This window comes from Ovis aries, chromosome 3, assembly GCF_016772045.2.
Source record: "Ovis aries strain OAR_USU_Benz2616 breed Rambouillet chromosome 3, ARS-UI_Ramb_v3.0, whole genome shotgun sequence".
NCBI lineage: Eukaryota > Metazoa > Chordata > Mammalia > Artiodactyla > Bovidae > Ovis > Ovis aries.
The window spans coordinates 70,167,712-70,184,706 of record NC_056056.1 but is presented as its reverse complement, the minus strand read 5'-3'; the positions used below and the strand labels follow the sequence as shown (position 1 = coordinate 70,184,706).

Below are 16,995 nucleotides of genomic sequence, written 5' to 3'. Positions count from 1 at the left end.
ATCCCAAAGGTATTCTGGGTATCAGGCCCTACAGAGTACTTTAAAAAGTATTTTAGCAGTGAATCTTTTGAAAATTATCAGAAGTGTTATCTTTTAGAATCTCCTAAAGACAAAATACACTGTGGCAGATCAGAAGTTTAGCCATGCCATTTGCTTATAAATAGTGACAAGGGCCCTGGTTCTTAAACAGCAACAACTGGATTGATCAACAGCTATCATGTAGCGCTGATATTCGTACTAAGCCTTCCCAATCTGCAGTAAGACTATACTTAACCACCACCAACCACAGCATCACTATCAACTATAATTCTGGAAACTACTACATTAATCTTAGTTTACCAGCTTCATTCATTGATTGGATAAATGATTAAAACCACCTCAGGTTGTATCTTGCAGCAAACAAAACTTCAATATGATCAATGGAGACAAGTTACTTTCTGCAAGTGTTTGTTAGAACCAACAATATACAGTGCCATTCAACATTATAAAATAAATACAATATGCACGCATGTTAAGTCACTTTAGTCATGTCTGACTCTTTGTGACCCCTATGGACTGTAGCCTGCCAAGCTCCTCTGTCCATGGAATTCTCCAGGCAAGAGCACTGGAGTGGGTTGCATTCCTTTCTCCAGGGAATCTTCCTGACCCAGGGATTGAACTCGGGTCTCCCACATTGCAGGCAGGTTCTTTACCATCTGAGCCACCAGGGAAGCCCAAATACAATATACTGAACATTTTGATTTTGGGATTTATTATACATTGATTTAAAAAGTCAGAAACAGTTATATTCAAAATATGCCACTGTAACTTTTTCTTTAAGCAAGCAGTATTTTCCTAAACTATTATTACTTGCAAATTGGCTCTCAGTGAAATAATATTCTGTCTTTAGACTTTTCACATTAACTATCAAACCCCATATCCAAGGTAAGGAGCAGTGGCTGTGTTTTGCTGGAGCAGCCGTGAAGAGATACCCCACGTCCAAGGTAAGAGAAACTCAAGTAGGATGGTAGGCACTGAGAGACGGCATCAGAGGGCAGACAGACTGAAAACACGATTACAGAAAACTAGCCAATCTGATCACATGGACCACAGTCTTGTCTAACTCAATGAAACTAAGCCATACCGTGTGGGGCCTCCCAAGATAGACAGGTCATGGTTGAGAGGTCTGACAGAATGTGGTCCACTGGAGAAGGGAATGGCAAACCACTTCAGTATTCTTGCCTTGAGAATCCCATGAACAGTATGAAAAGGCAAAAAGACAGGAGGCTGAAACATGAATTCCCCAGGTTGGTAGCTGCCCAATATGCTACTGGAGATCAGTGGAGAAAAAACTCCAGAAAGAATGAAGGGATGGAGGCAAAGCAAAAATAACACCCAGTTGTGGATGTGACTGGTGATAGAAGCAAGGTCCGACGCTGTAAAGAGCAATATTGTATAGGAACCTGGAATGTCAGGTCCATGAATCAAGGCAAATTGGAAATGGTCAAACAAGAGATGGCAAGAGTGAACACTGACATTCTAGGAACTAGAGAACTAGAATGGACTGCTACTGCTGCTGCTGCTGCTAAGTCACTTCAGTCGTGTCCGACTCTGTGCGACCCCAGAGACGGCAGCCCACCAGGCTCCCCCGTCCCTGGGATTCTCTAGGCAAGAACACTGAAGTGGGTTGCCATTTCCTTCTCCATTGCATGAAAGTGAAGTCGCTCAGTCGTGTCCGACTCTTAGCGACCCCATGGACTGCAGCCCACCAGGCTCCTCTGTCCACAGGATTTTCCAGGCAAGAGTACTGGAGTGGGGTGCCATTGCCTTCTCCAGAATGGACTGGAATGGGTGAATTTAACTCAGATGACCATTATTTCTACTACTGAGGGCAGGAATCCCTCAGAAGAAATGGAGGAGCCATCATGGTCAACAAAAGAGTCTGAAATGCAGTACTTGGATGCAATCTCAAAAACAACAGAATGACCTCTGTTCATTTCCAAGGCAAACCATTCAATATCACGGTAATCCAAGTCTAAGCCCTGACCAGTAACGCTGAAGAAGCTGAAGTTGAACGGTTCTATGAAGACCTATAAGATCTTAAAGGACACCCATAAAGACGTCCTTTTCATTAGAGGGGACTGGAATGCAAAAGTAAGAAGTCAAGAAACACCTGAGTAACAGACAAATATGGCCTTGGAGTACAAAATGAAGCAGGGCAAAGGCTAATAGAATTCTGCCAAGACAACGCACTGGTCATAGCAAACACCCTCTTCCAACAACACAAAAGACGACTCTACACATGGACATCACCAGATGGTCAACACCAAAATCAGATTGATTATATTCTCTGCAGCCAAAGATGCAGAAGCTCTGTACAGTCAGCAAAAACAAGACCAGGAGCTGACTGTGGCTCAGATCATGAGCTCCTTATTGCCAAATTCAGACTTAAATGGAAGAAAGTGGGGAAAACCACCAGACTATTCAGGTATGACCTAAATCAAATTCCTTATGATTATACAGTGGAAGTGAGAAATAGATTTAAGGGCCTAGATCTGATAGAGTGCCTGATGAACTATGGAATGAGGTTCGTGACATTGTACAGGAGACAGGAATGAAGACCATCTCCATGAAAAAGAAATGCAAAAAAGCAAAATGGCTGTCTGAGGAGGCCTTACAAAGAGCTGTGAAAAGAAGAGAAGCGAAAAGCAAAGGAGAAAAGGAAAGATATACCCATCTGAATGCAGAGTTCCAAAGAACAGCAAAGAGAGATAAGAAAGCCTCCCTCAGCGATCATTGCAAAGAAATAGAGGAAAACAACAGAATGGGAAAGACTAGAGATCTTTTCAAGAAAATTAGAGATACCAAGGGAACATTTCATGCAAAGATGGGCTCAATAAAGGACAGACATGGTCTGGACCTAACAGAAGCAGAAGATATTAAGAAGAGCTGGCAAGAATACACAGAAGAACTATACAAAAAAGATCTTCATGACCCAGATAATCACGATGGTGTTATTACTCACATTCACCTAGAGCCAGACATCCTGGAATGTGAAGTCAAGTGGGCCTTAGGAAGCTAGCTACAAACAAAGCTAGTGGAGGTGATGGAATCCTAGTTGAGCTGTTTCAAATCCTGAAAGATGGTGCTGTCAAAGTGCTGCACTCAATATGTCAGCAAACTTGGAAAACTCAGCAGTGGCCACAGGACTGGAAAAGGTCAGTTTTCATTCCAATCCCAAAGAAAGGCGATGCCAAAGAACACTCAAACTACCACACAATTGCACTCATCTCACACGCTAGTAAAGTAATGCCCAAAATTCTCCAAGCCAGGCTTCAGCAATACACGAACCATGAACTTCTTGATGTTCAAGCTGGTTTTAGAAAAGGCAGAGGAACCAGAGATCAAATTGCCAATATCTGCTGGATCATCGAAAAAGCAAGAGCGTTCCAGAAAAACATCTATTTCTGTTTTACTGACTATGCCAAAGCCTCTGACTGTGTGGATCACAATAAACTGTGGGAAATTCTGAAAGAGATGGGCATACCAGACCATCTGACTTGCCTCTTGAGAAACCTGTATGCAGGTCAGGAAGCAACAGTTACTGGACATGGAACAACAGACTGGTTCCAAATAGGAAAAGGAATACATCAAGGCTGTATATTGTCACCCTGCCTATTTAATTTATATGCAGAGTACATCATGAGACATGCTGGGCTGGAGGAAGCACAAGCTGGAATCAAGATTGCCAGGAGAAATATCAATAACCTCAGATATGCAGATGACACCACCCTTATGGCAGAAAGTGAAGAGGAACTAAAGAGCCTCTTGATGAACATGAACGAGGAGAGTGAAAAAGTTGGCTTAAAGCTCAACATTCAGAAAACGTAGATCATGGCATCTGGTCCCATCACTTCATGGCAAATAGATGAGGAAATAGTGCAAACAGTGTCGGACTTTATTTTTCTGGGCTCCAAAATCACTGCAGATGGTGACTGCAGCCACGAAATTAAAGGATGCTTACTCCTTGGAAGGAAAGTTATGACCAACGATAGTATATTCAAAAGCAGAGACACTACTTTGTCAACAAAGGTCTGTCTAGTCAAGGCTATGGTTTTTTCAGTGGTCATGTATGATGTGAGAGTTTCATCATAAAGAAAGCTGAGCACCGAAGAACTGATACTTTTGAACTACGGTGTTGGAAAAGACTCTTCAGAGTCCCTTGGACTGCAAGAAGATTCAACCAGTCCATCCTAAAGGAGATCAGTCCTGGGTGTTCACTGGAAGGACTGATGTTGTAGCTGAAGCTCCAATACTTTGGCCACCTGATGAAGAGCTGACTCATTTGAAAAGACCCTGATGCTGGCAAAGATTGAGGGCAGGAGGAGAAGGGGATGACAGAGGATGAGATAGTTAGATGGCATCACCAACTCAGTGGATATGGGTTTAGGTGGACTCCGGGAGTTGGTGATGGACAGCGAGGCTTGGCGTGCTGTGGTTCATGGGTCGCAAAGAGTCGGAAATGACTGAGCAACTTGAACTGATCACCTAATGATTTTCCTGTGATGATTTTTTTTAGAGATGTACACAAATCATACAGCCTGAAAACTTATCAACCATCTGATAATAATTCCTTTTGAAGGTCAAAAGGTGATGCAGGTTTAATTTCAGACATAAACTTACCTTAAAGAACAAAGGCAGAAGCTGAAGCTGTTCTGCGACTGCTGTAGAGAATGATCTTCCTGCACTTGCCATCAGCCATTTCAAAACTTATGGAAAGAAAAACAAAGAGTCAGTCTTTGCTACTGAGTTAGAGACTACATAAGGTAGAATAATTCCATGCTATAATGCAACCCAGACAACCACTCTGAGAGCTCTTCAATGTAGAGGAAGAGATCATCTGTGTTACTTCACAGATTTGATCAGCAGTGTGACAGGATCCTGAACAAAGGTTATCAACCAATCCAGGGAACTGAAATCACTTTCAAAAGAATCAATCAGCTCACTACTGATAACTATTTATCTACAAACAACCACATGAAGTACAAGTGAAAAATCAGCCTTCAAACATCCTAACATAGCAAAAATGATAATGAAATTAGTTGTTTACACTCATAGTAAAGATCTACAACTCAAAAACAACAAAACAATCTAATTCAGAACTGGGCAAAGAACTTGACATTTCTCCAAAGAAGAAACAAAAATGTAAATGAAAAGAAACAAAAATGAAAAATGAGGGAAATGCAAATCAAAACAAGATACCTTCCTTCACACCTACTAGGAGAGCTACTGTCATTAAAAACAGAAGACAAGTCTTGGCCAAAATGTGGAAAAGTTGAAATCCTTCTACACTGTTGGTTGGAATATAAAATGGTGAGGCCACTGTGGAAAATACCTTGGTGGCTCCTCAAAAAACTAAACATAGAATTACCCTATGGTATAGCAATTCTGCTTTCAATACCCTAAAGACTTGAAAGCAGAGACTCAAGTGTAACTTTACATTAACATCCATAGAAATACTATTCATAATAGCCAAAAGGCATAAACAACCTAAAAGTCCATGAAGAGAAAAACACTGAAAATGTTACACAAAGTGAAAAAAGCCAGACATAAAAGGAGAGATATTTTATGATTCTCCCTACATGAGATCCCTAGAATAGGCATATTACAGAGACAGAAAAGAGACTGAGGGTTGTCAGAGGCCGAGGGAGGGGAGAATGAGGAGCTATTTTTTAACGGGTACAGAGCTTCAGTTTTGCAAGATGAAAAGAGTACAAAGATGGGTGAAAGTGATGGCTGTACAATAATGTAAAGTATTTGATGCCACTCAACTGTAAATTTTACATTATGTACATTTTACCGTAATTAAAAAAAAGAGAAAAAAGTCAATAGGATAATCTAAAGTATCTGTTTTTAAAGGGAGTTTCTACTAATTTGAGCCACTCACTAGTTTTTAAGAGTTTAATGCCCTGGGTTCGTTCATCTTCTTCACCAATTCCATTTTCTTCCATAACATGGTTCTGAATTTCTTCATCTACATCCATGAGGGGTTTCAACTTCTCTAGAATTCGAGCAGTAAACTCAGGGACACGAGGTGATGCTGTTGGTGCAGTATTTGGCAAAGAAACATCTATCATGAATATATAGGTCAGCACACTGTAAAATAAAATACATATAGTAAGAATAGATCCCACATTACGGATAAAACTAAGGTTCAAAAGTATGACCCAACCAAAGTAAATTTGCCCAGGACAATTCCTGGAGAGGGACTTGAGCCTACAACTTGTGCCTATGCCTACAACTCTGAGGTATTAAAAACTGCAGTGTGGCAACCACCCCCCACTTGCTTGTGAGCACAATACCATTCTATTTTACATTCAGAAAGTGCAAGCGTAGTTGCTCAGTCCAGTTGGACTCTTTGGGACCCCAAGGACTGTAGCCCACAGGCTCCTCTGTCCGTGGAATTCTCCAGGCAAGAATACTGAAGTGGATTGCCATTCCCTTCTCCAGGGGATCGTTCCAACCCAGGAATCGAACTGTGGTTTCCTTCCATTCAGAGCCTCTCATAAGGTCCCACAACACAACATAAAACAAAATCTGAAGAAAAGTATATCACAAAACTCAACAGTAACATAAACAGTATGTATTATTTGACACCAAAATTTAATAAAAAGAACTCAAGAGGTATACCATACCACAGGGAAAATAATACCCACCTCCCTATTCTTTCCCTGACATTTTTGTAAACCTGGGTGAGTTTGGGCTCCAAATACTTCAGTAGTCTATGCAATAACTCAGGCACTCTCCACTCTTGCTGGGCAAGGCCGCCTTGGAGGACATAGAGTCGACTAAAAATCAAAACAAACGAGAGATGGGTTAGTGCCCCTCTCCACCTCTCCCTGTCCCCCACCCCCCAACTCTGTGGCATGCAGGAGTTTAGTTCCCAGCCAGGGATCAAACCCATGCCCCTGCAGTGGAAGTTCAGGGTCTCAACACTCAAACACAAGAGAAGCTCTGCCTTTACATGTTGAGTCTGTATTCTACCTAAAATTGTTTCATTTTCAAGCTGACAGTTTAGAACAGCATCTTTAGGAAGATTTTATTATTTTTTTCTACATCATTTTCTCTGTATCCCATTTCATCTCCACTACTATACAGACAAAAGAAATAGACTTTAGAATACTCACTGAAAAAATAAAAAAAAGAATACTCACTGAGTTAATCTCTAAGCATTATAAGTTTCCTTACTAATTAATATTAATAATAAATGATTTTTCTTATTAACAGGATTATCTAGATTTCCTTCTATTGTTCAGTAATTTGTTTTACAGCTCCTTATGCTCAAGTATGTTTCTCCTTAAAAGGATTATTATCTTCTTTCCTAACAGGAAAGTGTAAAACACTAGATCATGTGATAAGGAAGTTAGTAATATCATAATGGTACAAAAAACCAGTCCTGATAGAAAAGATGTTAACAGTAGAGTAGGCCGGACCTACTTTAGGTTTGAACTGCTCAGGTTGCCTTCATTTCTCCTACTTGTTCTCAAGTGAGAAATAACTCTACTTAGCATCATAGGTTGTATGTAAATGGACTATGGTCATCTCCCAGAAGAACGGGGTTATGATATGTAGCTGTTGGAGGTATAGAGCTTCACTTCCACTTTGACATCAAGAGCAAAGACGTTATCTTTTGTTAACCTCCTCAGTTTCATTCTTATTTACCATGCATCTACAAAGGAGCCTCCTTCACCACTCAGCGGTGATTCCAAGAGCAGTTCAAAAAGCCAGTGAAGCTTCCGAGGATCTCTGCTTTCCTGTGTTGAAAACATAAAGTAGCAATTAAAACAAGGGCCATGTAATTCTGCAAATAAATCAGACATCCTTACTTTAGAAATATAACCAAACCTAAGTCTCGAGGAAGAAAATCAAATTAAAACTTATGGGTGAGTCAAATCCAAATGTAGCTGACGTCAGGAAGAGCGACAGTGAGAAAACTGTCAGCTAGCTAATCAGACTGTTTTAAATCAAAGTATAACTGCTCTGCACGTTTCTGGTGTCAAAAATGATACCTATAACCTTGTACCATCTGGCTTTTACTATATATAAGTGACACTTCTAGGTATATGATTTGGCTTGTCATTTAATCTAAAAATGCAATTATCATGGCAGAGAAGGTATAATTATCACTTAAGAGTTATCACTCAAGGCTTGTTTAAAAGGCTAAACAGTACCATCTCTCCAGTTATGTAAGAGGACAAAATTCCAGGATCAAGAAATAGGAGATTTTACACATTTTGAGATAGAGTATGAAACAGTTTGAACAGATCATTAGTGAGACACAAAAATGAAGAGGAAAACTTACACAGGATGTTGCTATACAAGTTCCCCAGTCGTTGTAAGTTTCTACTGTAATGTTGGACAATGCTGTTCGAAGTAGAGGACACAGAAGTTCCCAAAGCTTCTCCACCTACTCAAATAAAATATAGAAGTTAACGATACTCAGAACACTTTCCTTCAACTATCTGTTCCTGCAAACCCACACATACAAATACACAAACTGATCTTTCCTTCATTTCTTAAAAGACCCAAAGAATCGAAGAAGGTATCATGATACATGAAAACACGGCCAGGTAATATGGCCATTTCCTCCCCCCTGCCCCCCACAAAAAAAAAAATCAGAAAAGAGGAGACAACGTATATGGTTCCTTACAAAATCTCTCCTACTATTGAGAAGTTATCTATTCAAATGTCTGAATAACATAGTATACTGAGCTAAAACAAAACCTCAATCATCTCTGTATTTTACATGCTTACAGTCACAGGATTGAATCCTAATACAGGAACCAATGACATTTCAATATAGTTCAGTATTACCTGAAAGTATCATCTTTATATTCCAAGTTTTGGATTATTAGAAATAGCATTTAAAAATGTGTTCCAGTTACACAGGCAGTGAATATATGGGTCTAAACACTGAACTGCTTCTCATAGTTTAGTGAGAGCACAAATCTCCTTGACAAAATGCAGATTCTGATTCATTAGATCAGGATGGGTCTTGAGATCCTTCTTTTCTAATAAACTCCCAAGTGATGCTCAAGCTACAGGTCCATGGACCCTACTTTAGTCAAAAGGACCTATGTTAAGACAGATGGGAAGAGATGGTTTGGATAAAATTTCCAGTTTAGCGTTAGACGCTGAATGAAAAGAAAAACAAACTATATTCTAAACAACTAAAAAGGAAAGGAGTTGTTGTATTCTGGGATTGAGGTAACTCAAAAATGACAGATAAAGGATGACAAAGCTACATATTAACATGTTTACATAAAACTGTTTCATGATATGTCAGGAAACCGGCAATGTTACAAACTAACCAATTCTTTTAATACATGATTTAAATAAGTATGAAATATTAATATATTTAAAAGTGTTCATAATCCTCCTATGTGTAATTAAGTCTGAATGTTCTCAGGCATTCTGAACATTTCACCAGGTTATTTTCAGTCTAGTGCATTTTGCTAAGAAAGAAACTAACCTTGAGGTGGATATGTAAAACTTAATCTTACAATTCAAAAGAGGGATACTCAGAACAAGGCTGTCAAATTCAAAGCCATCTACAAGACCAAATGAGTACAGTAGCACAGAGGCTAAGAGAAAAGATTTAAGGAGAAGCTAGAGAGTGCCTCATGAAGCGAGAAGCTCATGCACAGCCCCAGCCAACTGATACAGTGCAGCAACATGGGACCAGGATTCCAGGAGCTTCCTATTTTTCAAGAGAAACTAAAGTTCTTTTTGCATGACATACCTGGATGGAAAATAACTCAAATTTTAAAAGATATTCAATGCCACCTACAGAACACGACTTTGTGACCTATACTCTAAAGCAATAGAGAGTCAAAAGTGAAAGTCGCTCAATGTCTGACTCTGCGACCACTTGGACTATACAGTCCATGGAATTCTCCAGGCCAGAATACTGGAGTGGGTAACCGTTCCCTTCTCCAGGGGATCTTCCCAACCCAGGGATCAAACCCAGGTCTCCTGCATTGCAGGCAGATTCTTTACGAACTGAGCTATCAGGGAAGAAAAGCAATATGGAGTCAAACATTTACTCTTTTAGGTGCTAATATCATTTTTTTTAAAAGATGTGTGTCTCCTCGGTGTAGCAGTGAAAATGTTCTGATAAACACATAATCTGCTGTCCATTTTGGAGGACACGGGCACCACAGGCTGACCCCATGGAGATGAGATAAGCACACAGGACTGCTGGCCGCCCCACGGCTGTTCCCACTATCACCCCCATCAGACACCTGCCGCCTCCCTCCCTCAGGAGGACTGCTGGCCCCAAGGTGGCACTTGAACATGGGCAGAGGGGCAGAGGAGGCTGAGGGGACTGATCCAGGTGTTAATACCCAATGCATTGGGAACTGCTACACAAATGGACAATGCAACTTTAAGAAATGTGCTCTACAAATTACATCACCTTTTCAAATGTCCAATGCTTAGAGCCTCTGATTAAGCCAGCTATAATTTCTGCAACACATCGCTGGGTGCTCTCATGTGAATCTGCAACCAAACGTTCTAAATGGGGCTTCAGAACTGGCAGGAAGGCATCATCAAAATTTCTGAATATACCCTATGCAAATAAAGAAAAAGTTCTTCAGTACTCAAATGACGACATCTCCATTATAACATGCTCATATTTGTTTACTATATTACTCCTGTGCTTAAAATAATCCATGTTCTCACCTTAGAACTTAAGTGCTTTAACAATGTCTGTAAGTTAAAATGGTAAAAGCACTTGTCATTTGCCATATCACATTAAAACATAATCAATGAAATAAAACTTAATAATCTTTCTGATCTTACAAATATCACACACACCTGAAGAAAAATCAAACAAACATGAAATGCATACAGTCTTGTGGGTTTTGGTGTTTTATCTCTAATGCTAATTACAAATATTAGAGATAAACATTTAAAAGCCTGGTTTTTTGAGTCCTAAACCTTAAGCCAAGATGAATATGACAGGCATTACTTTGACATTAATTTTAAATAAAGGTAACGATGACTAAACTCAAACTTTGATCAAATACTTTAGAACTCACAAACCTACAAACTGAGAATCACTAAGCTTTATGAAAAGGGTATATAAATAACAGTTACCTTAAAGAGGCAAAAACGTCGAGGATTAAATTTATCTTTTCCTTTTCTGTCTTCTAAAGATAGAAAGGTAATTAACTGTTCGACAAATTTAGGATCAGAAAAATGATCAAATATAATCTGTTCTGCCTATAAAATTGGAAAAAAAAAAAGAGAACATTCAGGGATTAAAATTTATTCAAAATTATTTCCATATTTAAAAACTACCATAAGTTAAAAGTAAACTTTGTTCAGAATTACAAAACAGAAGCTATAGCATAAACATAACTGAGGAAGATATAAAATAGTTCAAAATAATAAGGAAGTTCTCTGAAGACTGAGAGGTTCCAACTTAAATCTATAAATAACTATTTACTGATTATCCACCATTTATATGCAATAAAAAACTAAAAGTCAGTACCGAAGTGAGTGCTAATTAGGCAGTAACTTGAGAGTGACTTAGAGACATAAGCCTTCTGTCAGCTGGTCCTAAGAGAAGGGAGGAGGGTTGGGGCAGGGGGAGAAAGGGAGTATACATTTGCCAGCACTTACTGTACTACACTGCAGGACACAAATTTGGGGGAGAAAAACATGAACTAAGTTCTAATAAATCAATAGCCAAAAGCAAGACACATGTGAACCAGGTGTGTTCACAAATGGTGAAATCAGATGCTTACCTCTGTCAAATCCTCCCTGCTTCTGCCAAGTTTAGGTTGCTCTTCCACACCAGCATAAACAACCATATTCCTACACAGTAAGAGTTTGTATTGGTAACACACATAGATAGAAAACAACATTAGAGCTTCATGGATAAAAAGCATGAGATGTACACCAGCAGACGAATGGATAAGAAAGTTGTGGTACATATACACAATGGAATATTACTCAGCCATTAAAAAGAATACATTTGAATCAGTTCTAATGAGGTGGATGAACTGGAGCCTATTATACAGAGTGAAGTAAGCCAGAAAAAAAAAAAAAAACAATACAGTATACTAACACATATATATACAATTTAGAAAGATGGTAACAATGACCCTATATGCGAGATAGCAAGAGACACAGATGTAAAGAACAGCCTTTTGGACTCTGTGGGAGAGGGCGAGGATGGGATGATTTGAGAGAACACCACTGAAACATGTATATTATCATATGTGAAACAGATGGCCAGGCCAGGTTTGATGCCTGAGACAGGGTGCACTGGGATGACCCTGAGGGATGGGATGGGGAGGGAGGTGGGAGTGGGGTTCAGGATGGGAACAGATGTACACCCATGGCTGATTCATGTCAATGTATGGCAAAAACCACTACAGTATTGTAAAGTAATTAGCCTCCAGCTAAAATAAGAAAATTAAAAAAAAATAAGTAAAATACAAAAAAAAAATCTATAGGGTCATGCATCCTAATGACATAGATTACTAGGTCAATAAAAGACAAAGAAGTATTTCTTGGGGCTGGTTTAGACAGGTGTAGTATTTTTTTTTTAATAGGCAGGAATATAATTCAGAGCAACTATTAACAAACTCCTTAGAAGTGTTAACGGTAGGACTAAGAAAGTTTAAGGGTTTCAGAAGAAAGACAAGAATAGAGGCAAGATGAGGCACAGCATTGACTGGCAAGAACAAAGAAAACAAGAGCGGAAAAGCTAGAGATTGTGTATCTTTGGTGACAGAGTGCCTATGCTTCAACTGCCTCAGAACGTCCACAGAAATCCAGATGACAAAACATATGTACTGAAGATAAGCTGTTCAGTAATAAGGCGCGTGGCAAGCTGCGACTTACTGTGGCCAGGTGTAGTATCCCCAATGAGTTTTTTCCACAAAGCAAATTGACTCCCATTCTTTTTTAGTTCTTGGTATGCTTTTGCTATCATAATGCAACCAGTAGTTATCAGGCCTATCACCAGCAACAATCTGGGTGGGTTTAGGATATCCACCTAAGGAAAACACAATTACATTTGATGAACTTCAAACTATCTGTGCAATAATTATTCTCAACAATCAATCCATAGTGCTAGTGTGACTTTATCTTCATAACAAGATTCTATGAAAATTCACTCAAGCAAAAAACCACATACATATGAAGCATTTCAAATCAGAAGAGGAAAAATGGGCTTATCATCTACTAAATGGTGCTGGGATAGTTATCAGAGGGAGAAAAAAAAAATCAATACTTCAATCCATACTTCATTCCTTTTACCAAAATTTTAAAAATTAATTTTGTTAGGTTTGATTAATTCAATTAGGCTTGAATTAATTACAAAGCTCAAATAATTCCCATGTATTCTTCAACCAGATGCCTTCAATTTTTACATTTTACCATGTGTACACTTTCACATTCTCTCTCTCTGTTCCAAAATAAAGATGGTGGCACATAGCTAAACTCTCCTCCTAAAATGGGGTAAGGAGGAAAACTGAAGATAGCTGTTTGAATATCTCAGGAGTTACCAGAGATTAAAAAAAAAAATTGATAGTTAAATGATAAATTTGGTTAGGATTTGGCATGCTCACTGCCGAGGGCCTGGGTTCAATTACTGGTTGCAGAACTAAGATCCCAGAACTAAGCATGAGGTGCAGCCTCAAAAAAATATTTCTCCTTCCAAAATCAAATTAACTTTGCCTCTAAACATTTATTGATGAATTAATGGTAACTGCATTTAAGTCTTTGAAATACTGTTTGAGAAATAACTACTGCAACTGCTTAACTGGTGAGACAAATAAGAAGTAGATAACATGTATCCAGAGTATGTAAAAGGTACACATTTTATGTATTATAAAGACATAAAGAGCCATCTGTTTTATAAACACTGTCATCACTAGTTTTTACTAGGTCAACTGTTTTCCCTTTATAATATTATTTCATACTTAGAATTAAAATCTTCCTAGGCATGCTAGTAAAGTAATGCTCAAAATTCTCCAAGCCAGGCTTTAGCAATACATGAACCATGAACTTCCTGACATTCAAGCTGGTTTTAGAAAAGGCAGAGGAACAAGAGATCAAATTGCCAACATCCACTGGATCATGGAAAAAGCAAGAGAGTTCCAGGAAAACATCTATTTCTGCTTTACTGACTATGCCAAAGCCTTTGACAGTGTGGATCACAATAAACTGTGGAAAATTCTTCAAGAGATGGGAATACAGACCACCTGACCTGCCTCTTGAAAAATCTGTATGCAGGTCAGGAAGCAGCAGTTAGAACTGGACATGGAACATCAGACTGGTTCCAAATAGGAAAAGGAGTACATCAAGGCTGTATATTGTCACCCTGCTTATTTAACTTATATGCAGAGTACATCATGAGAAACGCTGGACTGGAAGAAACACAAGCTGGAATCAAGATTGCCGGGAGAAATATCAATAACCTCAGATATGCAGATGACACTACCCTTATGGCAGAAAGTGACGAGGAACTAAAAAGCCTCTTGATAAAAGTGAACGAGGACAATGAAAAAGTTGGCCTAAAGCTCAACATTCAGAAAACGAAGATCATGACATCCGGTCCCATCACTTCATGGGAAACAGATGGGGAAACAGTGGAAACAGTGTCAGACTTTATTTTTGGGGGCTCCAAAATCACTGCAAATGGTGACTGCAGCCATGAGATTAAAAGACGCTTACTTCTTGGAAGAAAAGTTATGACCAACCTAGACAGCATATTCAAAAGCAGAAACATTACTTTGCCGACTAAGGTCCGTCTAAGGCTATGGTTTTTCCTGTGGTCATGTATGGATGTGAGAGTTGGACTGTGAAGAAGGCTGAGCGCCGAAGAATTGATGCTTTTGAACTGTGGTGTTGGAGAAGACTCTTGAGAGTCCCTTGGACTGCAAGGAGATCCAACCAGTCCATTCTGAAGGAGATCAGCCCTAGGATTTCTCTGGAAGGAATGATGCTAAAGCTGAAACTCCAGTACTTTGGCCACCTCATGTGAAGAGTTTGGAAAAGACTCTGATGCTGGGAGGGATTGGGGGCAGGAGGAGAAGGGGACGACAGAGGATGAGATGGCTGGATGGCATCACGGACTCGATGGATATGAGTCTGAGTGAACTCCAGGAGTTGGTGATGGACAGGGAGGCCTGGCGTGCTGCGATTCATGGGGTCGCAGAGTCAGAGACGACTGAGCGACTGAACTGAACTGAACTGAGGGGCTTTCCCTGGTGTCCAGTGGCTAAGCCTCTGTACTCCCAATGGAGGGAGTCTAGGTCCGATCCCTGGTCAGGGAACTAGATCCTACATATCACAACTAAGAGTTCGCATGCTGCAACTGAACATCTAGCACGCTAAAACAAAATCTTGCATGCTACAACTAAGCTCTGGCACAGCCAAACAAATATCTTTTTTTAAGTAAAAAAAAAATCTCCTCCACTTCTATACTTGGTACAGAAAAATATTTGGATCAAGAACTGTAATCTATACATTTCAAAGAAGGTTTCCAAGTCTGACTAAGAAGCACTATTCATCACATTTGGTAATACTTACTGATTTCATAGGGACTGACGGTCAGTTTTTTGTGGGTTCTTTTTAGCTGCTTAAGAATACCAGCAACAGCTGAGATTGCCATCTAGAAAAGAAGCAGGTAAGGTACATTTTATGTCTCTCAAAGGGTTGCTACCTTGACCCAAAGCAGAAGCTTGAGTTTTGTTTCTCTCAAAAGCAGAGAAATACCTCACCCACGTGACATGTGACACGTGATAGCAGTCACGTGAGTGCTAACTCTGATTTGGGCTGAGTTGTTTGCAGTTCTTACTGTTGAACCCTCACCCATGCAAGGCTCTGCCTAAACAACCTATATCCTTTCTTTGTTAAACCAATTCCTGCTCATTCTTCCTATCTTAGTCTAGACATTTCCTCCTAGGGATCTTTCCCCAGTGTGCCAGGCCAGGTCACCCGCCTCAGACAGTTTTCAAGTAAAACCAAAAATCTGGTTCCCTCAGACACCTTTTCCTTCCTGTAACATGTTATAATATAGCTGTGGTTAATTTTTCAAAGTCAGGCTTTCCAATAACATATAAACATGCTTCCTGCTATATCCCCAGTGTTGAAATTCACAGCACCTGAGAACACCTCTTCATGTCTTTGTTGGATGAATTACTACCATCTCTGATCCAAGAGAGGTAGATTTCAAATCAATATACTTCAACATGTAAAAATTCTCAAAGGCAAGATTATAGCTAAAATAAAATATTTACCTTTCGAACTACAATTGCATCATGGTTGAGATTCTCAACAAAAAAACGTATGGCACGAAGAGGCAACACTCTGTCATCTCTCAAGAGTAGAGACAAAAGCCCAATGCCTATATGCTCAAATTTCCAGGGCCTGAAAAGGGGAGAGTGGGAAAAAAATCAGGAAACACACAGACAGTCATTCATGGTCTTCAGGGTAGAAATCCCCTATAACATTGAAGATAAAAGTGTTGGGAATTTTAAAAATACTTCTTTTTGCACTTACAAATTTCTCTGCTCCACACCATCTAGCAAAGTGTTAACCAAATTTTCATAGTTCCTTAAAAAAAAAAAAATTCAGGTGAGCTACTATTTTAATACAGTGCTAAGATGAATATCAAAAATGTAATGTAATTCAAATTCCTGCCAAATTCACCATCCTCATTACCAGACTATAAAGGGTCTGATGAAAAACAAGCCAGAGTGAAGTAAGCAGATGGGTGACACCGAAAAGTAAATAAGAAAAGAGAGAAAAAGTAGAGAGAGAAAAAAAAGTAGCGCTGGTATACCGAGCAACTGAACTGTTCCTGGGTGGGTATTCAAAAGGAAATCTGTGAGTGGTAATCAGGAGTGGTCTACCTACACAACATCCAGGTATACATGAGGTAGACTATAAAGTTTATTATTTATATAGAAATGCTGGGAAAAAAATTAATGA

At 39.3% G+C, this 16,995-nt stretch overlaps 1 protein-coding gene across 4 annotated transcripts in view; it reads right to left on the bottom strand.

The window, feature by feature from the left end:
- Positions 1-16,995, bottom strand: part of PSME4 (proteasome activator subunit 4) — a 96,366-nt gene that overhangs the window by 11,854 nt on the left and 67,517 nt on the right. For all 4 annotated transcript variants that reach the window (XM_027966831.2, XM_015094386.3, XM_060412198.1 and 1 more), the window contains 12 exons: positions 16,564-16,617; positions 16,302-16,431; positions 15,592-15,673; positions 12,898-13,051; positions 11,793-11,862; positions 11,140-11,265; positions 10,457-10,609; positions 8,342-8,446; positions 7,702-7,793; positions 6,696-6,827; positions 5,927-6,135; positions 4,663-4,748 (listed from right to left, as the gene is read on the bottom strand). In XM_027966831.2, coding sequence (XP_027822632.1) covers positions 4,663-4,748; positions 5,927-6,135; positions 6,696-6,827; positions 7,702-7,793; positions 8,342-8,446; positions 10,457-10,609; positions 11,140-11,265; positions 11,793-11,862; positions 12,898-13,051; positions 15,592-15,673; positions 16,302-16,431; positions 16,564-16,617 — 1,393 coding nt within the window. The remainder of the gene's footprint in view (positions 1-4,662; positions 4,749-5,926; positions 6,136-6,695; positions 6,828-7,701; positions 7,794-8,341; positions 8,447-10,456; positions 10,610-11,139; positions 11,266-11,792; positions 11,863-12,897; positions 13,052-15,591; positions 15,674-16,301; positions 16,432-16,563; positions 16,618-16,995) is intronic.